Here is a 27,561-nt window from a genome sequence, read left to right on the forward strand (position 1 = left end):
AAGGCAAGTTGCATACTGTCAACTACCACACCCTGTAGTGTTCTAAAAAGAAATCTCAGAAGAACTTATAGAATTTCTGAGGAGGTGCCTTCTCGGGTTACCATTATGAAATGAAGCTATTGGAGTGTATAATCCTTTTCAAGTTTAGAAGAATGAAAACAATCTCATCTACACCTACTGTAGGGTGCTTAAAGAGTCAGTGGGATCCTACATACCTAGTCCCTGCCACCTGGTTTTGCATGGGTTTTGAACTTGTGGATGGCCACCATGAAGACAAGTACTTCACTTTCCTGTTTTGTGTTTACAGGCTAAGTTTGGGCATGTGTAGTTATATAGATCAATAGGTTGCAAGCAGCCAATCGATTTTGAAAGGGTTACTGTAGTGAGATTAGCTCTTTCATCTGGCATGCATGGGATACATTCTGGATCTGGTTCGGTAGAGAAGGCGGCTGAGAGGAGAGTATTGGCGCGCACGATTCTTCGGGCTGGTGAAGGGAAGGAATCTGCTAGGTTTATAGGTTGGGCGAACCCTAGCTTTTAGAAAGCCATCCGCCTAACTTGGAAGGCCTTGCGCTTTTTTTAAGCTTCCCAAGCATCAAATGCTGCTCAGCCCCAATCCCGATCTGACCAGCTCCTATTGCGCACCTCCTCTTGCCCTCTTCCATCAGTGCCGTTCCTATTACTCTCAGCCTTACTCTCAGCCAGACGTGCACCTGTGGTCCCCCGAATTCCGCCATAGCCTAGCGCTTCTCTTTTGGCAGCTCTACTCACACCAATCTTCCCGCCATGAGATCCTTTCCAATCCGATTCCCTAGCTGCAAAACTTTCTCTCCCTGCTCTTTCAGCGACTCTTCCTGACTCACCCTGCTTCACAGCAGCGAAACCACCTGGTTCTCTCACGACTCCCTTCTATCCCAATCCAAACAATCTATGACCCTTAACTAACGAATCCACAAGCCCTTGCAGGATATCACCAACAATTTCAATTTGAATCATACCTAGAGGAAATCTGGCCTACTCTTTCTTGCAACAACAGAGATTCATACCTTAGGAGTTGGCTTTGATACCAACTGACATGACCCCAACACTCCTCAAACCTTTGACACAAGAACACACGAAACATGAGGAATCTGAGCAGGTTGCAATTCTCCCTTCCTCTCTCTCTCTCTCTCTCTCTCTCTCTCTCTCTCTCTCTCTCTCCTTCCCCTCTTCTACCCCCGCTACCCCCCCGCTACCCCTCCGTACCCCCTCGCTGCTACCCCTCCGTACCCCCTCCGCTACCCCCCCCACCCCTCGCTACCCCCCCGCTACCCCTCGCTACCCCCCGCTACCCCCTCTGCTACCCCTCTGCTACCTTCTCGCTACCCCCACTACCTTCTTGCTACCCCCTCCGCTACCCCTCTACTACCCCCTCACTACCCCTCCGCTACCCCCTTGCTACCCCCCTCCGCTACCCCTCTGCTACCCCCTCCGCTACCCCTCGCTACCCCCCCGCTACCCCCTCTGCTACCCCCGCTACCCCCCCTACCCCTCGCTCAGCGCCCCCCCCTCCCCTCCCCCTCCACCCCCCCTTGTTAAAAAATAAATAAATAATAAAAATAAAATAAAAACCCCCGCTCGCAGCTCCGACCCTTTTTTTCCCCCCCCTTTCTTCTTCTTCTTCTTCAACAGCTCCGGCCTCCTGCAATCCCCTCTTTGCCCGCTGCTGCCTCCCCCATAATGAAGGGAACAGGGGGATGAGGACAAGAGACTAGGCGGGAGACCCTTTGGTCCAAATTTGCATATGCATGGAGATGGGGAAGGGGAACGGTGACAAGGCGAAAACACAAAAGCAAATCAATCTGGAGGACTTCAACAAACGCAGCAACCGGAGCGGTTTGACAGTGGACAGCACCGTGGCCGAGAAGAAAGGGGCCCACCCAAAGCCCATGCCGCTCACCACATCCTCGACCTCTATGATTACCACCACTATTTCACCACCATCATCTGCCTCATCATCTACACCACCTCTCTCCTCCCCCTCTCCTGCATCATCATCACATGTCTCCTCTCCAGTAGCCTGATCATTGGTCCCACCGGCCATGGCTCCACAATACTTTTTTCTCGTATCACCTCTACCTCTCAGTCAACCACCCTTCATCACCTGGTCCGGCCTCGCTACTTCTACATACCACTCCCCCGCCCAGATCATGCTATCCCCACCCTCAGTACAACCTCACCAGCCCACCTTCATTCCAACCCCTCTTGAGATTCAGTTCCCACCTAGACTAGGACATCTTAGGTCCCCACCAGATGCTTGGGACTCCCTATTGGTTGAGATACACAGCATCCGGGCCCATCAGGCAGAGCTGACACATTACACCCAAGAGCAGGCCTGATACACCCAGGAGCAGGCCCGCATTATACACGAGCAGGGCACCCTTATCTAGGGACTCAGACACGACATCACACAGCTTCGAGAGGAGCTCGGGACCTTCAGAGCAACGCTTGGAGGGACCCCAGTCACAGAGATGGAGGCAGAGATAGCCACGATACAATCGGCTATAGCAGAGACGACTAGATAGGGTGGATGTGGCAAAACGAGAGCCCGCAAAGGCAACCGTTTCAGCTGCCATACAGGAGCAGTAGCAGAGGGCTTCGAAGGCCCTCAACATCCATATACGAGGGATCACGCGAGACAGCACCAGCACCACTACGACGCCCATGGAGGAGGTGATCACCCTTGTGACCATCACCATGGGGGTCCCCGACCATGGCATAGAGGGAGCATGGCGTGTTGGGAGAGATTCCAACCGAGAGCAGCCCCTAGTCATTTGCTTCAGAGATTTACATGCTCGACTAGCGACACTCCGACGCCGAGCCGTTCTACGAGAGCATCCCACCTTGTCCATGGACGAGGATTTGACACCACTACAGATTGAGGAGCGACGAGTTCTTCTGTAGCAGCGGGATGTTGCCCGCAAGGAGGGAAAATGGGCCGTGCTCTGAGATGGTAGGTTGTTGACCGGCACCCGTCGGACTCCCACCCCCGTACCCCCTAGGGGGACGGGGCCTATGAGACTCAGGTTTTCGAGACCCTAGACTGCACCATTTGGAACTGTAATGGTACCTTATGGTCAGACCTAGGGAACTTCTCGGAGTCTTATATAGGACAAGACATAGTCTTTTACACGGAGACACACTAGAGCCCAGAGCGTCCGCTACCGATAGTCAGTGGCTACACCAGGAGTCAACCTTCAGGGATGAGACGAGGGATATAGGAGTCGTCCGAGGATTAGGCGGGGTCGCAGTATTGTACAGGTCTTCCCTCGTTGGAGCCATCTCCATTGAGAGGAAGGATGCAGAGTCCCGATTCATGTGGATCCGGATCCGACACACAGAGATCCATGACCTTTTCATAGCAATATGCTATTTCCCGCCAGACACATCCAACTTCGCCAGAGTGGTACGAGAGGAGGGTGAGACATCGCCATATGCACTCTTACATCAGGATATCCCAGACCTTTCAGCCCGTGGGGAAGTTCTCCTTGTTCGGGACTTCAACGCTAGGACGAGCACACGCCAGGCACCACTTCTGGACTTCCGAGACAACTCTATCATGCTACCAGACATGGACCTAGACGGAGCACATATGACCAGGACCTCATCGGACCGATACAGGCCTGTTACACCATATGGACAGGCGCTCCTTGATCTGGGCAGGATGCATGATCTCATCATCTACAACGGGCTTGACCTATGGCCCTCCTCAGGTGGTTTTACTTGCTTTCCACACGGGGGGGGGGGGGGGGGGGCACTAGTGTAGTAGATTACATAATGGGATCCCCTACCTTCACTTCATGTATCACCGACTTCACCGTAGCACCACTCCCTCCAGAAGCTGATCACACATACCTATTCTTCACTATCGCCACCCCATGCTTAGCCACACCACACACACCACATAAGAAGCACGACACCTACCACGACATACACTTTGATCATAGCCTCTCACCGGCCTACTCTGGACGCCTACACAGATTCCTAACCTACATCGATCACATACCACTCATAGAGGACCGTGCTGCCCTGATTAGTCGCACACTCCATGAGGCTGCCCTCCAAATCCCCTACACCACACGGTCCACTATACCACCACCTCTTGGTTCAGTACCCTGGAACAATTGGTACGATGCGCTCGCAAGGCTTATCGCCGACAGCTCCGACTTGAAACCAAATGTCACCTCCCGAACACACCAGACACGGTACGTTAAGTATCGACGTCTTGTACGTTGGAAGAAGCATGCATTTCTTCGTTGAAATGAGGAGCTGCTACACATCTTGTATAGCAACAACTCTAAGGATTTTTGGCAGAGATTCCTTGAGCGTAGGTCTCTATCACTCCTCACCGACACGAGAGTCTGGCACACATATGCACACCATCTTTATGATGTCCCACACCAGCCCATTCCAGATCTCATACACACACCTCGCCCCATCACTTGCATGTTGTTCACTAGAGGGGGAGTCAAGGACGCGACATTGAAACTGCACAATGGCCGAGCTAAGGATCACGAGGGGCTATGCACTGAGTTTATCGACACGTTAGCCCCGATCCTAGCAAAGCTATTCAATGACGTTGTTTGCCTTGGCTTCCCCCACACTTGGACACTCAACACCATCACCCCCATCCACAAGGCAGGGGATCCCATGGACCTGAGGAGGCCAGATCACGGAAGGAGAGGATATATTGCTGCTTTGTGGATTTCCGCAAAGCCTTTGGCATAGTACCTCGAGTTGGTCTCATCACACACCTACAGACACTAGGATTTGATCAGGAGATCATCTGGGCAGTCATGGCACTGTACGAGAGAGTCTTAGGCCGAGTTTGGACAGGTGCAGTTTGGACAGATGAGGTCTTGAGTACCATAGGGGTCAAACAGGGTTGTCCCTTATTACCGACCCTGTTTGGCCTCTACATCGATGAGCTTGAGACTTTCATAGGGACGTTCGGAGGGACCGGTTGCTCACTTGCCGGGATCATTATCATGATTCTTCTTTATGCAGATGACGTGGCACTCTTGTCGTCCACACCCGAGGGGCTCCAGCAACACCTGGATGCACTGCAGGCTTTTTGTTTATCCCATGATTTGGAGGTCAACCTTAGCAAGACCAAGGTCATGATCTTTAACACCTCTCGAGCAAACATGCAACGGAAACAGTTTACTTTTACTTTCGGTGGGTCACCAGTTGAGATCGTATCCTCATACACTTACTTGGGGGTCATCTTGTCCGGCCCGATCTTCACGATGACACCGGTGATGCAGGTCAGACTGAGCATGGGATACGCCTCACTGGCTCGGCTAGAGAGACAATGCTTCCACTCCCACTTCCAGGACCCTCGGACCAAGGCCCTTCTCTTTGACTCCTTGGTCCGACCAGCCGGTATGTATGGCAGCCCTTGTTGGGGGTCTGACATGTTAGAGATAGAGTGGACACGGATGGAGCGCCTGCAGATCCTCATGCTTTCACGGATGATCCGGGAAACCGTCTGTATCATATCACATCATTCAGGCCGAGTTTGGTGCTTCTCCACTCCAGCTAGATGCAGCCTTTCAGACCGTCACATATCTACACCGGGTTAGATCATAGGGGGACTGCACATCAGGGAGACAGAGGTTGTCATGGTTGGCTCTTGATTCCTCCATGAGGTTGGCAGCAGAGAGAGATGAGCGATGCTGGTATGCACGGACTCACAGATGGTTTGTGAGACTAGGGTTCCACATCGATAGGATATCTCCTTTTGAGTATAGTTTAGATGCCCCTCTGGTATTCCCACCCACCATCGCGATCGGTCCACACACCAACCAGGTCATTCGAGAGGATCTCCTGTAGCTACACACCTTTAGGACCTGGTTGGAGCAGAGGGAGCTTCCAGTGAAGCTGAGTTTCTACAGAGATTACTGTCTTCGTATTTCGGAGGAGGGATTCATCACACCACCGGGGTACGAGCTTCATATGCCTCACTCACTACGGATCTCCATCGGACAGTTTCGGGTATCATCACACCGCCTCTGCATAGAGAGCGGCAGAGCAGAGGGGATTCCTAGGGAGCATCGTTTATGCATATTGTGCGACTGTCAGGTGGTTGAGTCAGAGGAGCATTTTATTTTCAGGTGCCCAGTGTACTACGAGATCCGAGGTTGCTACCACTGCCTCTTCAGAGACAGCTCCGAGCTCCTTTTTAGATTCCTCACCTACCCAGATTAGAGATGCCTCGCGGTCTTCATTCACGAGGGGGTCTGACACAGAGAGTACTTACTCAGGCGACGGGGCTTGGCCACATCATCAGACACCTCTCAGAGTAGGATCACATATTTCTTTCCATTGAGTGACATTGATCGTCCAGTCTCTAGCCGCAGATGTGATAGAGACCCCGACCCGACGATCGCAGCACGACACACGAGACATTGAGGGGACACACAGATCACTCTGGGGGACCTCGCGTCATTGTTTAGACCCGGGATACGTTCCACGAGAGTCACGGTGGCTTTGGTCTTGTGTCAAGCCTCGTCCAGGAGGCCGAGATGCACGGCATCCCTCGACGGGCGCTAGCATCCCATCACTGGCTATGCACCTGCCAGGGCGACATGACATGGAGGATTCCGCTCCGCTCCAGTCCTTTTCTTTTCATTGTTTCCAGATGTATTTGATTATGTATGATCAGACTTAGGATTTAGCACGGGTGATGATGCTCGTTTTAGTAGCTTCACCCTTACTGTGATTTGTATCAGGTTTTCTTTCAGTCTCATAGACCCATCGGTCTTTCGAAGACTCTAATAAAATTTCTTTCTTTCTTTCTTTCACCACCCAACCATGACATCTATGAGATAAGATCCCAAATCGTGAGATGTTCCCTCCGAGCCACGAGCTGAGCTACTGGCATGAACTTCCAACCAGATCTTGATTAGACTGGTGTCCCGTACCACCAGGTGGCGCCTAGAGGCCTTGGATCTACAGTTGGGCCTTGGGGCTACACTAAGATGCAAGCGCGCGTCCGCGACTCAATCGAGGATCAGACCTCGGCTCTCTGAATTCTGAACCTCTAGACCCCCTTTATAGGCGCGGCCCCATTGCGCCAAAAATAGCGGAGACCTCTATCTAGTTCGTACCCTTGCCACTCAACCCGAGAATCAAGCCTTCCTAGCCCTAAGCCTCCCCAGGCTACTTGAGCTAAGTCTTGTGTACCACAATACACATCAGATACCAATCCATGCACATGGCACCTCCTCATCCCATATTTGCATCCCCCTTGTGAGTCCTCCTTCTACGCCTGCATCCGTGCAGGTTTTTTGCTAGTTGCATGGTGCAACTCCAAACCATCTACGTCTCAGACCCTCTTGTTACAGCTTTTTTTTTGTGGGTTGCGTCTTGGAACTTGCTTTCTTGTGTGTTGCTCATTAAAAGCACGGATCAAGCTCTACTACTAGCAAGATAACGTCCTAAAGAGACTAATCTAAAGTGGATGCGACCGAAGTGTGCGGCATAGCTTGAAGTTCAACAAGGTTATAAGATTGGGACTTGTACTCATAACGAGACTTGAGAGCATGCACTATGTTATTGCATGAAAATGACCTCCCTTTTATAGGAGTGGATACATACTTACATTTGCTTGCTCGCATGTGGGGTAAAGCTTCTTTGCCTTGTGGCAGCATGATCTTGCTTGATACCTTCACTGATACCTGGCCTCTATGTTGTGCTCCTAGCACCATAACTCTCAACATCTCCCCTTAGTGTCATGATGTATTGGCTACTATTTTTCCTCAATTAGTGCAGAAAATAAGACTCTATGGCTGTTTATCCGGCTCTCCTACAACATTCAAGCTGTAGTAGCGCCCCTATGACCTATACAATGGGTGGTTCTTTGCCTATCCTAATCTTTTCCTATGCTAGACTCACTTTCTATGTGTATGGGATGTAGCCTAAGTGCTCTCAAGGCTGGGTACTATTGGTGATGACGGGAGAGTAAAAAATTATGGAATGAATGCAGGATGATAGGATGTGATCACACGAGTGGTCACACCTCATTAGATGCGCCCTTTCAATTCTCCCTTAAGACCTAGGTTAATCCTTAGACCTTAGATACTAGCGTTCTTCAGGTTTCTTGACCTATAACTTAACATAGTCTTTTTCCTCTCTATCTCACACAATATGCTTCCAATTTTAGAGTTACTTGGTACTTATGTCATGACATTCCCTCTTTCTTAATTTCTCTCTCTCCTTGGTGTTTGAAATCCTTTTTGGATTTCTTGGTCTTCCTCATGGGGAGACTTGGTGATAGATTAAGGTTTGGAGGTTGTTATACTCCCCTAACCCTATTGGTCGTAATGACTTGTAGGAGCTCGGTGATTGTACCATGCTATCATACGAGTGTTGATTGGTGTGCCTATGCATGAAAGGTCGCACGTTGCTTCAATACTACATGTTGGATGTGGTCATGGCCCTTGGCGGTTCTCATGAGTTCCCTGGCCAGTACATATGCGGTCGACCGTCTTTGGTTCTCTGAAGCTCTCTTTAACCTTCCTGTGCAAGCTCGGTTTTGTGTGTGTGTGTGTTCATGAGGTGAAGCCATGTTTTGTGAGCTCCAACAAGGTCGGTTGACCTGAGGAGACAGCTATGGCAACATCTATAGATCGAGTCGTGTCTGAATATAGTGTGTCCTCAGCTTGCATATCAGATAGCTTGTAGTCCACAAGATGCAATAGAACTTTTATAAAATGAATGAATGGTCTAGTCCCAAGTGACCGGCTTGGAACTACTCTTCTATAATAAGCAAATGGTATAGTCCCAAGGGACTCGCTAAGAACTACTCTTCTATGCTAGCATACCTCTTGATATCTAAGAGGAATGCATTAAGTAATACATTGGCTTTGGTTTCAGTTTACCAAACTGAAACAAATTAACATTTGAGCAGCAAGTCCAATCCAATGTATTTTCCCATTTTACTCTCAAAGATACAATTGATAAGCTCCTTCAATAGATTGGCCAAAATAACACTGCGTCATCCCAATCCTTCATGGAAAAAAGGAACACAATAAATTATGTTGCTCAATCAAAGCAATATCACAACACATATTTGCGAGTTGGACGTATCATCAGCATACCTTTACAATGAAATTACACCAATGGGATATGCATGCATGCGACCAATTGGTCCATGTTTGCAACCTAGGAACATCATCCTTTGGAAGCATGACCACTCTCCCACTAGCTCTTACACAGTTTCTTCCCTTAAGGGTGATAAGAGTGTAGTTTGGAAAGTACCAAGAGTAATTGAAAGTTTGATGGTACCCAAGAGAGATCGAGGTTTCTTTCGATGGTACCCAAGAATAATTAAGGGTTTCCCTTTTTTTATTTTGGCTAAGGTAGGGTTTCCACATTTGGAGGCCATGCTGCCAACAATATGCCATTCCCAAAACAAACCTTGCAGATTCTATCCATCATAGCTAGTTGGCAACTGGGAATAAAAAGAGGAAGATTGGTCATATGCAGCAACAAGTGACCTGACTACTTCACTTTTGCAATCATCACACTTCTTGAACAAATGGCTGCTTTAGGCATTGCCCTACTACTGAGAAGAAATTTGGGCAGTACATCCGGTTGTCAAGGATGATATTGTGAGCTTGTAAACTTGTTATCAGTAACATAGATCTAAGGTCAATATGTTTCTTTTGCTCTATTTGAAAGTTATGTTGTTTTTTAATCTTATTTTTGGGCTTTATTTTTTATGGAGTAATACCTTTTTCTCTCCTACCTGGTACTTGAGCTTCGTTGTATTTCTTTGGTATCATGGATCTTTTGGGCCTTAATTAGTCTTTGTTCATGTTCCCTTATCTCACTTCATTTGGATGGCTTAAGTGCTTCCGGTTCAAAGTGTATGATTATGCCTGGACTTTGAAGGAGAAGGGCCTTGCTTGGAGTGTTTCCTGTTGCAAGGCCTGAACTTTGTGTGTTTAATGTTATTGTTTTTGAATGGTTTATGTAGTCCATATTCAGAATGATTATGTTCAATGAACCATGGGTCTCTTGATCATGCCCAAGAGCCCCATGCTTTGTACTTGAATTCTCAGGTTGTTTCACTAGCTGTGTAACTGCTGCAAAGATCCCTGTGCTGTCTCGTGCGTGCATGTCTCATGTTGTTGCTGTGATTGCATATTGTTGCCACACTGCTAGAAGTTGGACTCAAAAGCAGAGATTGTTTGTTGAAGGTTATCATAGGTGCTGCATTTAAGGCAGCAGGGGGAAATTTTGAGACGAGCTACAGTATGGACTCTGCTAGCATGCAAACATCTATCTAATGTGGGGAATATCATATTGGGAGAAAGTGTGTGAATATTTTTGTATCTTGCTCACAGGTCATCGACCTTTCTAGAGTGTCTCCAGATCTTGCTTACATTGCGGCAGATGCAGATTTAGTGGTCCTGGAAGGAATGGTGAGTCTTTTGAAGTCAATGTAGTGATGCTTATTCATCAAGTCTTGTAAGATGTTTATCCTGGAGTGGAAAACCATTTGTTTGTGTTTTTACAGGGTCGGGCAATTGAGACCAACCTTTATTCTTTGTTCAAATGTGATTCTTTAAAGCTCGGAATGGTAATTTCCTTGACTTTCTCCAATATTATTTTGTTTTGGGTTTTCAACTCTACCAAGCGTCCAATTCTCTCTAGAGTTCTAATACAAGATTTTGAAGTGGTTTTATTTCATGAATTCTATTTTTGCTATGTAGGTCAAGCATCCTGAGGTTGCAGAGTTCCTTGGAGGAAGATTATACGATTGTGTGATCAAATACACAGAGATTGTTCCCTAAAAGTACGTAACATCATTTTCATGTACGTAGTGTTGTATTCTGCTGGGTACGTCTTTTCTCTAAGCGTCTTGGTCTAAGCACATTTTTTTGAGCATGGCCTATATTGTGATTTCGTAGACAATTTTATCATAACATCACACACCATTTAGTCATAAAACTACCCTAAGAAGATACTATATACATTTCTACCCCACAAAGATGCCGCTAACATCACACACCCTTTAGTTATAAACTACCCCACAAAGATGTTATATACATTTAATTACATTTCTTTCCAATAGTATTTAGGGCTTATAAGATCCCTTTATTCACAAAACTACTTTTCATGTCTACTTCATTTCAACACTCTCCACCTACATCATCCATCATTCATTCTATCATGATAGATAGTGATTTATCGATGAAATGATTGCAAGTCACATGGTGAAGAATTTAGGGGGCAAATTTGCATGCATCTATGCCGAAACATTTATTAGTTGCATCAAGGAGATACTTTAAAATTCAATTCACCATGATGATCATTTGTACACAACTCATAGTTTTGACATGCAAACCTTAACTAAGATATGACATGATTGTCACATCTCTAGCAAATAGAAAAAGTTTTATGAAACCAACATGCTTGAATATGTGATATTGAGATTAATATTCATGGGTGCTCACATGATGTACTAAATAGTTCTTCTATATGATTACTACATCTCTAGCAAATGAAATAGGTACAAGACACCACAAAAGTTATGCATGTTCAGTACTAGGGCATCACAAGCAAAATGAATTCCTTGAAGGGAAAAACTCATGTCGAATCACTAGACTCAATCTTCTTTACTGATGTCATCCACATAGATATTGCGATGATGCCTCCTTTCCCTGATGGGGGCATTGAATGCAATGTCATTACATATCATCCCAGCCATAGCACCTGCATAAGAAGGCAAAAAGCTAAAATAGATCAATCAATATGAATGCCTCATTGATAATAATATTCTCTAACAAATAGGTTTAAAAAGATAAAACAAGAGAGTAGCATACTTACTAGTCATCTGGATGCTTCCATGGTTGGTACCAAATTGGGGCATTGCTTTTGGAAGTAGTTTGTTTCATCATTATTTACCAACAAACAAGTGAGTAGACTATAAAGCATGGAGAGAGTATTCCATGGAGAGGTGCATTGGAGAAGGGTCTATGCATGATGTTGTGCTTCTTGGAGTTGTGGTGTTTTAATTTCTGGACATGTGGTGGACTTCGGTGCTGGGACGGGTTTATACAAAAAGCATGCGTGCATTCTGGGAGAGCATGCTTATCTATTGAGAATGATCTTGACATTTGCAATTCTATATTGCAACCATTTTTGGATGGACAGAAAGGAAAGGGAAATGTGTTAAGCAACTATGGGACTCTAAATGATTCCGAAGATGTGGAAATGGTTGTTAATCTTCCAAGATTACAAACACAAGACATATCAGCCTGATGAAGAAGGCATAAAACCACCACATCCACCTAAAGACAAGAAAAGAATAAAACTTATGCTTAGTACAAGCTATTTCATTATACAAGAGCATAAATTCTTTCAACAGGTCATTGTAAGACAATTGTCTCACCTTACGATCAATACCACCAACTTTGATTGTGCAATATGTATCCAGGCATTGCATGTACATTCGACATGCAAACTCCAATCTACTGATCCTAGCATAACGCTCAATCAAATGAAGAACATGAGGAGCACACATAACTAGGATCCAGTTAGAATTTGAAACAACTGTGGTCGCTACTAGCAAGGAGTAGCGTACATGGTCCTCTGTTAATAAATTCCAAGATGGAGATGTGGAATCCTCTACTCCAAGAGCTTCTAGCTGTGTAGGCAGATCAAGAATGACAAAATCTGCAGCCCAAGCAACATTCCTACCATTTCTTGTTTTTCTTTCACCTCCAAGACCCACAAAGTATTCCTTCATGTCTATATAGGCTTGTGTGAAGTTTGAGATAGACAATTGCTTCCCAAACTCGACATAATCATAGCACCAAACCTTGCAATGTGAAGCATCACATGTGCCACTCCGATTCAAAGTTAGAGAGGTCAATGGAATGTACAAAAAGCGGATAGACCTATCTTTCCATTTACATCCTTTCAAAATGGGTGTAGACTACAGTACCTGCACATCTGTATCCACACCACATATGTAAAGACACAAAGTGATAACAACATATGTTACACAAACAAATAACAGCTTGAAAAAAGATAAAGAGAACTTACCATTATTAGCACCAGGATTTTTTAGTGGCCTACCACCCTTCTTTAGTTCCATACTTGAATCCTTGTCCTTTTAGGTCATCTTCTCAAGTGTTTTTTGAACCTCAATTACTGCATCATCCTCATGGAATGAATTTGAGCTTGATGAACCCATCTCTCCCTTTTTATGTTGTGTGTACAGCTCTACCTCCTCCTGGATGCAACATCCTTTTTTCATATCGAGCCACCACGGGCAGTTCTTTCTCTTCTATTCAGAGAGCACTTGCTTCTCTTCTTTTTCTATTATGTTTGGAGAGTACATACATAATTTTAAGTCCTGAATTTTTGTCCATACTTGACATATGGGCAACAATTTTTTAATCTTACCAACAGCTTTTAAGGATTGCAAGAATCTTAGTACAAAAGCGAAATATTTAAGGATGGGTTTTTAATTGAAAAGGAAAAAATATGTATTGCTTACCTAAATACCAATCGTCGAGATGCCCTCGTCATCTCCATTTGTCTTGTTGCAACTATAGCAACAGTCATTGAATCCTTTAGATCTTCATAAAGTTCTAGTTTGTTCATTGCTTGTATTTTTTCAAAATACTCTCTCAACGTAGGATCTTGAGGAAGCACAAAGCTAGCTTATTGACTAGCAACCAAGACCTGAGAGAGTAACCTCTCAGATTCACAAAGCAACTGATCCCTCCATGCCTCTTTCGCCATCCACTTTATGATTCTCTATTAGCTTTTGGCATTCCATAACTTGTTCTCAAATTTGAATTTGACCCTAAGATTCTGAGGGTTGCTAGTTGTGTCTCCTTTGAGACTTTTGCAATGGAGATGTTATACAACTTTTCCAATGTGACAATGGATGATTTATCATCAAATGGGAGGCTCCACAAGATATTAAACCAATCTTCACCATTTGTTGATAGACAGAATCTACATATAAACAATACATGCAATCGTCACACTCAACTGTATTTTCTAATCATACAATACATGCATATCCCATATCTTGATCATTTTCTAAACAAACATTATATTCACATCCTTTTATAATATTATGAGTTCTTTCTCAATCTCAAAAAACACTTGAATACTTTAAAAAATCAACTTTATGTTAAGAATCATTAGATAAATCATACCTTGATCATTTTTCGACCATACTTGAGATTCATATCCTTTCGAATACTTTTAAGTACTTTCTCCACATCAGCAGCACTCATAATCTTGCTTGTATAGTGGCTAAAATATATTCCAAAGAAATGAATGAGTATAATGAATTAGTTAGTTCTAATTCAAAAGACATCCATGACAAATGGTATGAAACAAACTGCAAATACCATTCTCCCTAGTATTAGATATGTCAAAGGATACCAAGTACTTGATCCTTTACTGCTTTCATTTTTTAAGTGTCTTTTTTTCTTCCTCAGAGAAAAGTGATAAGTACTCATTCTTATCACACAAACACATTGTCTTCGTGTTGTACAAATAATCCTTGAGATTTGTTTTAATAATTGCTGTTTCATTGAGGCTGAAAAATAAATATTATATAGCTTTAAACATATTAAGAATTGTTCACAAAACCCTTAAAAGCTCGAAAAAAGGTAACGCATATAAGCAAGAAACCTCTTCTAACTCGCACTTACAGATTGAACCTTTGAAGAGCAGCTATTAGCTTCATTCTATTTCTTTCTCTGAAGTAATAAAACATGCTAAAACTCGAATATGCCATGCTCTTGATGTCTTGAATTTCTCTTCAATTAGTGACATCCATGTAACAGTACGGTGATTCTCCTTCCACACAAAAAACATCTTTCGAGATAAAAATGACTAATTAGCATCATCAATAATTTGTGCCACAAACTATGCATTTACATTCCTCCAAAAGAATCCCATCATTGTTTAATTTCATGTGTCACCTCTTACGAAACACCATTCGGAAGTGTTGTAGATAAAATAAACATTCCCTTCTGTTGAATATATTTTTCAACCTCTAGAGCTTGCTTTAGGCTATCCATATCAGTTCGTAGGCCTCTCACTCGTGTGTTTATAACACAACGACATAATGGGATCAAGGGAGCAATCTTTCCAAGATTGATTGCAAGAGATTCAATAACATCCTTCCCCTGACCAATATCAAGTGCAGCAGGAAACTCTTGCTCTAACTCCTCATCCAGTTGTTCATCCTCTTTCTTTTTCTTCTTAGAAGATTCCTCTATAATCATAGTAGTGTCTTCAAAGTCTTCCATCTCCTTATCCTCTTCAACTCCAATTTCAACCTCTTTTTGAATCTCTAAATTTGGTGTAGATTCCACTTGCAAACTTCTCTTGCTACTTATCCTTCCACCTCTCCTGCCTCCTCATTCTCCTCTTCCACCTCTCCTCCTCTCAAAAGTTTTTAGTTTTACCATCCTGCCAATGTGACAAAAATGCATTAAAAAATATCAAGGGAAAAGAAGTCCTCACATGGCATAGAATAGATTTACAAGGTCAATTAAGTCCCGGCATTACTTCAATAGCATACAAAGAAAGCCCAAGAGTCTTTAAAATAAAAAATACCTAAAGCTTGAAGAAAGCCCAAGAGTCTTCAAAATAAAAAATACCTAAAGCTTGATTGTGATGTTGCTAATTGAAGCCGCACTTGACGAGATGATGGGGCTTGAGGAGACTAGCTGGACAACAAAAGCATACAAGGAAAAGTTATTAAGCATACAAGAACAAGTTATTAACCACAAAAATGTACAAGGAAAATTTATTAAGCATACAAGAACAAGTTATTTTAATATTGATAAGAAGCTCCTACTTTTACACCGTTTTTTAAAAAACTGAGCTACTGGGACCCTTCTACCTACGAATGAATATGGTACAATGTGCTGCCTCTCTAGTGCTTGCAGGTTACCAATTCCTCATCACACAAAAAGCTTTGCCAATTTACTCACTCATCGTGTCATTTTGCACAGACGGAGATGTCGAAAGGAGAATCTGAGGTTACTTGCAGGTCTCTGCTCCAGGAGTTGCAGGTGTGTGTCTTTCCTATCCAAGCGTTCCGCTCTTGTGTCGGGTGACTGCATTGTGAGATCTATGCTCTGCTTCTTTCCACCTTCCAAAAAGTCACTTCTATGTTGGGGAACGAAGCTAATCTGGGATGAAGTTGGGAGAGTGATGCCAAACGAGACAAGATGCTACTCCAGTTGGAACAGGAGTGCTTGCAAGTCTATAGGCGGAAAGTCGATCAGGCCAGTAACGCCAGAGATCGCTTGGACCAAGCTCTGGCAGACGCAGAGGCCGAACTTTCTTCTTTGGCAACTCTCCTCGGAGATCAGTCTCTTCTCTGGCGACTCTCCTTGGATCTACTGTGTTGTGTAAGGGAAAGAAGGCAAGGAGGGGGAGGCAAGGGGACGAGGAGCCCTAAGGCCTCCTCGTCCCCTTGCCTCCCCCTCCTTGCCTTCTTTCCTCGACGAAAGGGGTCTATTGGCCTTTAATTTTCTTAAGAGCTCTCATGAAAATTAAAGGCAAGGCATACCAGACTCATTTCGAGCATAACATATGGCTGCAACAGACAAGCTGCACAATAAATGGATAGAAAACTGAAAATTGAGCTACAACAACGAATCTACATCTCCCTCATCGAACATGTAGGAATCTTTGCTTTTCCTATTAACACAACTAAATCCATCAGATTTTGCGATGTTATCTGTGCCAATAGGATGTAGTGAGGCTAAGGTGGCTACGAGGAAAACCTCCCAATTTCGGTGATCATCCCGCATCGGCCTACATGTAGCATAGTGAGTGGGTAGCGATGGGAAAGGGCCATAGTAAAGGAGCTGTGAAAGATCTAAGGACAAGAAGAAGGAAGCAAAAGCATTTGGAAATCAATTGATGAGGAGCAAGCAAGAGAGAGATTCATTTGAGCGCGCCATGCAGATTAGAGAATCGACGACTAAATGGAACGATGCTCCAAAAATGCAGAGGCATGGTCACACGCCGCCGCCCACAGCCAAGAGACGAGAGTTCTTGTTGTTGCAATGCCGCCCATAGCCCATGTGGATTCTCTTCCATCCGTTTGTTAAAAAAAGATATCCTCTTCTAAAATCTGCGTAATCGAGATGCGATGCTTTCTTAAATGATCGTGTTTAGTACCATAGACATAAATTTATTATGGGAGACCTGCGTAACGAGCTTGGATGAAAGCACCAATGAGGGAGGACAGGAACATGGAGCCCAACCAGTTGTTGGTATCATTGGCGACAGTACGAGCTTGGATGAAAGCACCGATGAGGGAGGACAAGAACATGGAGCCCAACCAGGAACGACCCCAGGAACGATCCTGCCATGAAAGCACCGATGAGGGAGGATAGAAACATGGAGCCCAACCAGTTGTTGGTATTATTGGCGGCAGTAGCACTGCCCTCGCTCAAAACATTTTGGAAGAAGAGCACCATGTTGAAGTAAACTCCGAAGTAGGCAGTGTACCAGAGCCAGATGTCCCCTTGAAAGTTTTGTGTCTAGTCGGGAAACAATTAGCTTAAAATTTGTAGATTCAGAGAAAGAAACACCAAGCAGAGATTTCCATTGACAGATTTTGCAAAAGTAGATCCCAAAAACAACGAGAATGAAACACCAAGCATAGATTTCCATTGACACATTTTTGCAAATCCCATAGTAAAAGCAGTTCCCAAAAACAATGAGAATGAAACATCAAGCAGAGATTTCCATTGATGCATTTTGCAAATCCGACAGAAAAACCAGAACGAAACATCAAGCAGAGATTTCTATTGACGCATTTTGTCCCACAGCCAAAGCAGATCCGCAAAACAACGCGCATTCCTTTTATACACACGCAAATTTCAGTCCGAAAATGCTCAATTCAACACAAAAGAACGATAGCACGAGACCTTGCACAGCAAGTGGAGTTCTGTGAAGAGCTGTTTCTTACTAGAGGGATGCGAACCTCATAGGATGCCGATCTGAGCTGAATTTGGGCCAGGGGCTTTCGAGCGAAGCAAGTCTGTTGGGGATGCAGGAGCTTCAAGAAGCTAGTGAGGAAGAGACGGGGATTGTGATGTGCATGCTCTTTTTGCTTTTGGAAGCTGGTGCGCCGGAGATGAAGAAGCTATGGCTTTGTTTGTTGCTTGCGGTGCACAGCTGCTGTTGCTTCAAGAAAGAGCTTCTCGTACACGAGTTGAGCTCAAATAGAAGGATTGATATTTGTAGAAATTGGCATCCCCCTTCCACGAGTTGAGCGGAGCCGAGCTATTGTTGAAGCCAGAGACGGAAGGGCTCATGGCGTTGCTGCTGCTCTTTGTGGCGAGGCTACCTTTGGTGCATTGCATGGAGAACACTTACGAAGAAGCCGACAGACGAAGAGAAGGAGAGGGCCCCCAGAAAAAAGGTGCTTCCTATTAAAAGCATTCAAGTCGGTTTTCAAATGTGAAAATTAAAGGCCAATAGACCCCTTTCGTCGACGAAAGGGGTCTATTGGCCTTTATTTTTCATGAGAGTCCTTAAGAAAATTAAAGGCCAATAGACCCCTTTTGTCGACGAAAGGAGTGTATTGGCCTTTAATTTCCACATTTGCAAAGCTCAAATAGAAGGATTGATATTTGTAGAAATTGGCATCCCCCTTCCATGATAAAGAACACCTTTGCTATCAAGGGACTACCACGTGTCCTCGACCGACCCAAGTACTTAACCTTGCCCCTTTATTAGCTAGCACTCCGTACCACACAAAAATTCATTTATTTTGTTGTCTTTATTATTTCAAATCATTACAATCAATGCGTTTATTTTATTCACCATGATGGGACGATATTCCTTTATGGAAATGCTACCAAACCATGATGTTAATAGGAACCATGACTTATAATGATTATCATATGAATTTGATTGCTAATGAGAATGTAGCAATGACGAGTGATCATTTAATTAAACATCATTACTTTAATTGTGCGAGGTTTATAATTTTTCATAATTATTTTTGAAAATTATAAAAAATAGAGCCCAATAGATCCCTTTTATCGGCAATACAATGAAATATCTTTTTGCTTAATATATAATAATTGATAGAAGCCAATAGACCCATTTTGAAGAAAATATTTTTTATCAATTGTTAATGGAAGATAGAGGCCAATAGACCCCTTTCATGAACCATTAATTAAATATAGAGGCCAATAGACCTCTTTCGCCAACGAAAGGGGTCCATTGGCCTCTATATTTAATTAATGGTTCATGAAAGATAGAGGTCAATAGACCCCTTTCGTCGACGAAAGGGGTCTATTGGCCTCTATCTTTCATTGTCAATAGACCCCTTTCGTCGACGAAAGGGGTCTATTGGCCTCTATCTTTCATTAATAATTGATGAAAGATAGAGTCCAATAGACCCCTTTCATCGGTGAAATAGTCTTTTGGCATATTTTTTACATCATAATTTATATTCAAAAGGTTAGAGATGTGCTGACCAACCATTTCTTGTTCACCACAATTATAATTCATATCTATCTATCAACTTAAAAATACTTAAATCGATTTACGTAGTTTAAGAATCCTTATATCAAATTGTCGGAATGAATATGTAGCAATTATGAAATGTCGTTGCTAACGAGAATGGCTTGCAATAACTCCCATACGTGTCAAAGAAAGGTTGGGGATTAAAAGGTCTAAGAGTCCATGGTATTATAGTATTGCTGTTAACCAATGATGGCTAAAATTTACATCATGGTTCAGTACTATTATCACACTTGTGTCGACTTTCACAAGACCTATCTTACAAAGTTGTGAGGATAAACAATGGGTAGTGTGTGCAAAGCATTTGTGAGCGACTTTTCTTGAGGCAGACTCTTATTTCAAATGAGTTCTTGAAACTAACACTTTGCTCTTGATCTCACCCTTTGGACTTCATCTCATTGAGTTGCAGAGCTCAACCTTTCCGTTCTAATGGAATCTGTCACAATTCAGAATGAGGATAGATCTTTGCATATGTTTGTTTGCACTTCCATAGGTAGAGGAGTGTTGTCAGAGATGGTGCTTTCTAGCCATTTTCAATTCACACTTGGGTCCATATCTGTCCCTTAGCACTTCGGTGATAATGGGTGTGATTTGACAATGGAGCTGTAATATGAAGTCCATGACGATGGATACTAAATGTTTCGCCTTAGCAGTTTGGTGATATCTTCACTTTGAAGGGAGAAAGATTCAAGCTTGATGACAATGAACTTCAGAAGACTTTAGTGCACGAAAACTAAAAAGATTTCTGCTCTGTTCGCAACAAAAATGATGAGGCAAGGAAACATGATTCAGCTAGCAACATTGAGAATGACAAACAGCATAGTGTCATTGACATTATTATGCAACTACCTATAAAGAACAGATTGCGTGAGGCCTATGAGAAGGTTGAAATGCACGTCACTATGGATGAGTTGCCTTCTACTTATGATGGTGATGTTTTCTTTGAGTTACCAGCTACTTCAGTGAAACATCGCACAAAAGGTACAGAGTCAAAATTTGATGGTCATGTTTGGAGTGATCCTATTACAACAAATATAGTATTTCCTGGTGTGGTTCGTAGAAAGGAATGTGGAGGTCACCTCCGTTGTATAAATGCAACTTGTGGTTATAAAAAAAGAATTGGGATAGAGAATGAGACACAATGGGATGGGAGATTGATTAGAGTGGCCCCAGCAAATGTGTCAATTGAATCATATGGCTCCTTATTATGTATACATTATGGTCATCCACCAGTTTGCTTGGAGAGATGTTACTGTGAAATGTTACACTACATGCTTGAATGTAGAGATGGTGTGAATCTTACTCGTGCAGTCACCATGGCCATCATAATCATCTTGTTGGAGATGGTTTGACTAGGAGAACAAAGGATGCCATTAAAACCAAAGTTTTTGAAATGGTGAGGGCTGGTGGTGCTGTATGTCCTAAAGGGATACAAAATATAATTATCTAAGACATTATTATGGAAACTTTATTGTCTAAAAAAGTGTAAGATGGGATTAAGACATCGGATACCCCCTCCCCAGGACTGGCTCAGCGGAACTCCTTTTCCACTCTGGAGTATCTCTCTGGCCTCCAAGATGATTTGTAGTAGGTTTGAGTCACAACATTGATGTGCAATGCGCAAAGGGTATTTACTTTGTCTTTAAACAAGCTTCTATTCAATGTACGCCAAATGGCCATGTGCAAGCACTTGAGTTTAGGGGCCAACCAACTCCACATGTCTCTTACGTACATGGGAACCTCATCCCTTACAATACTTGATTCCATGTGATTGGTCCCACTAGACGAGACCCCATTTCACAATTTTCATGCAGCTAGTTAACTTTTAGGTCCTTTGAACTACGTTTTAGGTCAACTTCCATTCTATACCCACCAACTTTGTCGGTCTTCAAAACAAGGGCAAATGCCCTCCATACTATTGCGAGGCCTGGCCCCTCCTGCCTTCCCTCTAGCTTGGTAGGTTGGCTCTAATGTTGCTACTCTGTAGTTCCCTCTTGCTAGGCCAGATATAGGGCTTGATGCCCTCACCATCTTACACCCACAAAGTTGCCTTTAAATCCTAGCATATAAAGGAGCATCTAGGTGGGTTTATGATATGAGTTAGCAGTTAATTGGATTGATTTCCTATCATGTCTATCACAAATTTTACGTTTAAGTTAATCTTGTCATAAAAACTCTCATGTATCACATTTGTCATAAAATCTCGGTGCATGCGCTTTCACTCAAGTATTTAGAAATCCCATATTCAGATCCCATGTCTGTGGAACTAACTATCCATGCTTTAAGATTCTTTGCTTTGAAGGAGCTATAGCGGGCATTAGTAGGGTAGGCAGTCAACTTTCTCTTGCATATGTTCTCATTAGCAGATATTGCATGCTGACATCACCTCCTCCTTAGGAGGGGCCCCATAGGTTGGTCGAGCTTTGTGTAGATGTGTTAGTGTTTAAGTTAGTGTTAGTTGTTAATGAGGGACCTTAGTTAACCTTATCTTTTTCTCCTACATTGCATTATCGTTCTGCTCTGCGCTTCCCCTCGCCATAGCACAAAATAGACAAGCTTCATGCCACCCCTCTCTCCTCTTACTGTCGCTCACTTTGAGACCTCATCTAAGAGGTCAGCATCTAAGAGGTGTAGTTTATGAAGGCGAAGCTCTTATCGTAGGAGTCGAGCTGCTTGTGTGAGCTTTGAGTCCGGATGGCCTTGGAGACTTTTGTTCGTGAAGACAACAGTAGGGTTGTGATAGGTTGTAGAAGGCTATGAGCCGACTAGTCATATGCGCTGAAGGTTGTTGGAGCAATAGAGGCACCTTAACTTGGCCGGTGCAGCAGGAAAAGGCTATGCAGGCCGATCGTTTGGGCTGCTAGAAGGAGCTCACAAGAGCTTGGAGCAGGTTTTGTTGAGGTGCGTAGGTCCTTATACCAGCTTGCACTATTGTAGAATGAGCTAGCTTGTATTGCCAGGAGATCGCTTGTATGGCAAAAGGTGTTGCGGCTTTGGCTAGTTGGCTATTGTCGCTTTAGGTAGAGAAGCCCTTCAGAGAGAAAATGGCAACCATCACCCAAGCTTGCTCTGTGATAGACCAGTGAGGTGTCGCTAGTTGGTCTCAAATCCCTGATCATGACTCAGTGCGGGTGGGTTCCTCTCAAGTCCCACAGAGATGGCCACCCAAAAGTGTAGAGGCAATGCAAGCGCAGCTTGCACTTGTCAGAAATAGCCCCTTCGGATTGAAGGTACTAAAAGACATACGACGCGTCTCGAGAAACATACTGAGGATGCAGAGATTCTGCTGGCAGTGGGTCGTTGTGTGCAGTAGATGGCACCGTTTGTAGTTGCTGCCTTGGTATAGAGTCTGCCTTTGCTTGTAGATAGAGCACTATGAAAGGAGCCACTAAGTCTAGGCTCCTAGAGTCTTCAGCGTCCGAAGGAAGAGTAGCTCGTTGGAGCAGCTTTCCAAGCTTAAGAGGCTTGCTGTAGGAGTTTCCGGAAGTTGCTTAGATCGGCTACCGTATGAAGACTCCTTGGAGTCGCTAAGCATTCGATTGTCTATTGGAGTTCACAATACGTTTCAAATAAATTGGATTGTTTGTCTTTGAACCATCATTGCCCTGTTTTCTCTATGACATAAACGCTTTCACCGCACTAGTAGAAGTGTGAACTTCATTGTTTGAGCTTTCAAAGTTGCATATACACTACATGCTGCTTTATCCATTACTTAAAGTGAATAGGTTGAGACTTTGTATCATGCAATGAATGTTGTACTTCTAAGGGAAGCTCCAAAGGCATTGCAAACAAAAGATCTTACATCCATTTTGACTCTATCAGGTTTGAAGAAAAATTTTCTTTTTGCACTCACCTAATGAACCTACTACTGGTCTGATTCAGGCCATCGTTTTTGAGGCATAAGATAGAGACAAGACTGGAGGTTGGCATATAGTGGGCAATGCCCCATCTATTGCACTCTCAATCTAGCCAAGAGTAGGGAAGCAAGGTGAACTAATTCTACAACCATCAGCAGAAGTAGCGGAATTTGTCCGTTATCAACATCCATGGTACCAGAAGGAGATGCCTTAAAGCTGGGGTGCTACTAAAACTGGTATGTGCAATCTCTATTTGGTCTTTCATACACCATAGCCAGTAGCTGTAGAGGATTGACTACAGTAGGGAAAGAATTAAGGCTATCATGTAGGCAGCAGATCTGCTGCCACATGGGTAGCAAGTCTTTTTTAATGTATTTATAGGTGCATTGTATAGAGTAAGTTGAAATTGGTTTGGCATGCTTTATGTAGTGTAGTATCATGATTTCAAACATGAAATAAGGGCTTGGTTCAGGAAGTGGTGTCTGGTTCCTGCGTTCATAAGGCAGGGGGCTAAGAGGCACCAGGACCTAGGACCAAGTTTCTTAGATCTAGTTGACAAGCTGAAGAAATGTATGCTTATTTATGTTTTAAAAGTTTCTGTTGTGATATGCATATGCATCATTGTCTGTGATGTGCTCTTTCTTTTTTAATGTATTTATTGGTGCATTGTATAGAGTAAGTTGAAATTGGTTTGGCATGCTTTATGTAGTGTAGTATTATGATTTCAAACATGAAAGAAGGGCTTGGTTCAGGAAGTGGTGTCTGGTTCTTGCGCTCACAAGGCAGGGGACTAAGGGGCACCACGACTTAGGTCCAATTTCTTAGATCTAGTTGACAAGCTGAAGAAATGTATGCTTATTTATTTTTTAAAAGTTTTTGTTGGGAATATGCATATGCATCTCATTGTCTGTGATGTGCTCTTTCTTTTTTAATGTATTTATTGGTGCATTGTATATAGTAAGTTGAAATTGGTTTGTCATGCTTTATGTAGTGTAGTATTATGATTTCAAACATGAAAGACGGGCTTGGTTCAGGAAGTGGTGTCTGATTCTTGCGCTCGCAAGGCAGGGGGCTAAGAGGCACCACGACCTAGGACCAAGTTTCTTAGATCTAGATGACAAGGTGTAGAAATGTATGCTTATTTATTTTTTTGATGTTTATGTTGTGAATATGCATATGCATCATTGTCTGTGATGTGCTCTTTCTTTTTTAATGTATTTATTGGTGCATTGTATAGAGTAAGTTGAAATTGGTTTGGCATGCTTTATGTAGTGTAGTATTATGATTTTAAACATGAAAAAGGGCTTGGTTCAGGAAGTGGTATCTGGTTCTTGCGCTCTACAAAGTTGTGTCCACATTTCCATCAGTACAACGAATCAAGACGTTGGTTAAAAAAAGCTACTCTTACTTTTGCAAGAGTCCAAAAAGATACAATCAATTTAGAGTTATTGCAGAAGCACTAGGTACAAAAGGGAGGAAGGTTTTAAAGAATGTGGATACTAGATGGATATCTTTGGTTCAGCACATGGAGACAGAAGAAGAGGTTGAAAAGGTAGATATTTTGTATGATAAACTGACCAACATAGATTCGATATTGGGATTGTATGAAATTATTCTACTTTTAGACAAAATAAATATGTTGAGTAAAATGTCGCAATCGAAGGATATTTATATCAATGAATATGTTAAGGCAATAAAACTCACTGATTTGAGTATAACAACAACATACGATAAGAAGTCCAGCTGCAGTTTTCAAGACGAGAAATTGTTTAAAGATTGGAAAAGTTTAATAGACCTAGATGGGGATTCCTCACTTTTAACATGTGACCATGAAGGATATGTTTGCCTTCGTGCAAACAATCAGGTTTTCAGGATGACGAGAGAAAACAAACGACACAAAAGACTACAATACATTAAAAAAGAGGCTTTTTTAAAGAAAGTACAAACAGTGAAAAATCTCCTTAGTGAAGTTGCAAGTGCAGTGGTAGATGAGATTAGAAGTAGGTTTTCATGAAATGACCCATGACCCAATGGAAGCATTTACCATCATATTTTCACATTTTTGGGTCAATGGATCTTATGAAAGTATCAAAGCAGGTCTAAAGAATCATTTGGATGCTCTCAAAAAACACTTTGGATGGGACATTGACATGGACAATATAAAGTACAATGGTTTGTTGGATTTTGGAAAGCTTTGTTCACAGTCTTCTCTTTTTAGAGAAGTCATGGACCAGCAAAGTAATTTAATGGAAAACATTCAAATGCAAGTTTTGATGGTTCGGCTTTGGAATGAGCTCTCTCGCAGTACATTCTTACAAGAGAACATTTATGAGTACTTCAAGCTTGTAAATTTATGTCAAACCTTTACTCTTGGCTCAATTGAGAATAAAAGGTGTTTTAGTACTCTCGGTTACTTGAAGAATAAGCTTCGTAATAAGCTAGATAATAACTTAGATCTTAGCTTGAGATTATACTCTTGTTCTTATGATGTTAGTAGCTTTTCGTATGATAGAGCATTAACACTCTGGAAGTCAAGCTGTAAAAGAAAAGGCTATAGTTAGCTTTGTTAGACTATTTAAACTAGACTTTGAGAATTTTCTTCCCCCATTGGATTTGAAGGATATTCATTATCCTTAAACAATTTTATGTTTTGCATACTCTACAATATTCTAAATGCTAGCTATTTCATGTATTTTGAAATTATGTAAAACGGAAAAGACAGAGTTTTTAATATAACTAGTTTTTAGTATGTTTGTGAAAATTGAAAGTTTTTTAAATGCCCTAGAATATTTAGTCAAGTTTTGAAACAAAAATTATAACAAAAGATATAATTCGTCAATTCTTTGAAACTTTTAAAAATAATTTATGAAAAATTTCGCCAGTATATTATAATACTATATTTCTATACCTTCGATAAAGACATCCCTGCTTGCCACGGCTTGAAACTTGGTTTGCATGATGGCATGCTAGGATTTTCCATTGGGGCCACTACATTACAGAGGTTGGTTTTGTATTTCTCTTGAATTTTTTTTAATCATGTTAATAATGTAATTTTGCCATTACAATATCTCTGCAATGCTTGGTCTGCTGAGTATGTTAGATAATAAGAAGTACTTGATACCTCGAACAAATCTAGCAGAGTCTATTCATGGTAGTTGGAGGGTTGATACTCCATGTCTCCCAAATCTAGTACTAAATTTGCAATAGAGAGTTTTGAGGATGAGGATTCCAAGAGTGTACAAGAATATGAAGTGCATGATGCAAATTGGGCATTACAAAAAGTTCATGTAACAAGCCAAGTCCGTTGCCAACAAGGAGGAAAATGTAACAAGCTTGTCAATATGTAACGAGCTCTCTCGCAATACATTCCTACAAGATAACATTTCTGAGTACTTCAAGCTTGCAAATTTATGTCAAACCTTTATTCTTGGCTCAGTTGAGGATGAAATATGTTTTAGTACTCTCGGTTACTTGAAGAATAAGGTTCGTAATAAGCTAGATGATAACTTAGATCTTAGCTTGAGATTATACTCTTATTCTTATGATGTTAGTAGCTTTCCGTATGATAGAGCATTAGCACTCTGAAAGTCAAGCTGTAAAAGAAAAGGCTATAATTAGCTTTTTTGGACTATTTAAACTAGACTTTGAGAATTTTCTTCCCCCATTGGATTTGAAGGATGTTAATTATCCTTAAACAATTTTATGTTTTGCATACTCTATAGTATCCTAAATGCTAGCTATTTTATGTATTTTGAAATTATGTAAAACGGAAAAGACAGTTTTCAATATAACTAGTTTTTAGTATATTTGTGAAAATTGAAAGTTTTTTAAATGCCCTAGAATATTTAGTCAAGTTTTGAAACAAAAATTATAACAAAAGATATAATTCTTTGAAACTTTTAAAAATAATTTATGAAAAATTTTGCCAGTATATTAGAATACCATATTTCTATACCTTCGATAAAAACATCCCTGCCTAGCATAAGCGGGTATCTAGTTGTTTACGTATGATCCCTGTTCACTAATCATTAGTGGCATGTGCATGAGGGGTACTATCAGCTCTACAATGGGACTTCCCAAGTTAGTGCATGATCCAAAAGTGAAACTCTTG

General features: G+C 42.4%; 1 protein-coding gene across 4 annotated transcripts in view; it reads left to right on the plus strand.

Moving 5' to 3' along the window:
- Positions 1 to 16,109, plus strand: part of LOC147897433 (damage-control phosphatase At2g17340-like) — an 83,190-nt gene extending 67,081 nt beyond the window's left edge. Inside the window, exons 10-13 of one of the 4 annotated variants that reach the window (XM_087380272.1) lie at positions 10,395 to 10,472; positions 10,568 to 10,630; positions 10,764 to 10,846; positions 16,050 to 16,109. In XM_087380272.1, coding sequence (XP_087236398.1) covers positions 10,395 to 10,472; positions 10,568 to 10,630; positions 10,764 to 10,844 — 222 coding nt within the window. In that variant the 3' untranslated portion in view covers positions 10,845 to 10,846; positions 16,050 to 16,109. Of the gene's footprint in view, positions 1 to 10,394; positions 10,473 to 10,567; positions 10,631 to 10,763; positions 11,138 to 16,049 lie in introns of those variants that run through there. The other 3 variants (XM_087380274.1, XM_087380273.1, XM_087380271.1) reach the window with 3 other exon arrangements.
- The last annotated feature ends 11,452 nt before the right edge of the window (positions 16,110 to 27,561 follow it).

The sequence above is a fragment of the Dipteris shenzhenensis genome, chromosome 10 (genome assembly GCF_047967505.1).
Source record: "Dipteris shenzhenensis isolate YYH24624 ecotype China chromosome 10, Dip_SZ_1.0, whole genome shotgun sequence".
Classification (NCBI taxonomy): domain Eukaryota; kingdom Viridiplantae; phylum Streptophyta; class Polypodiopsida; order Gleicheniales; family Dipteridaceae; genus Dipteris; species Dipteris shenzhenensis.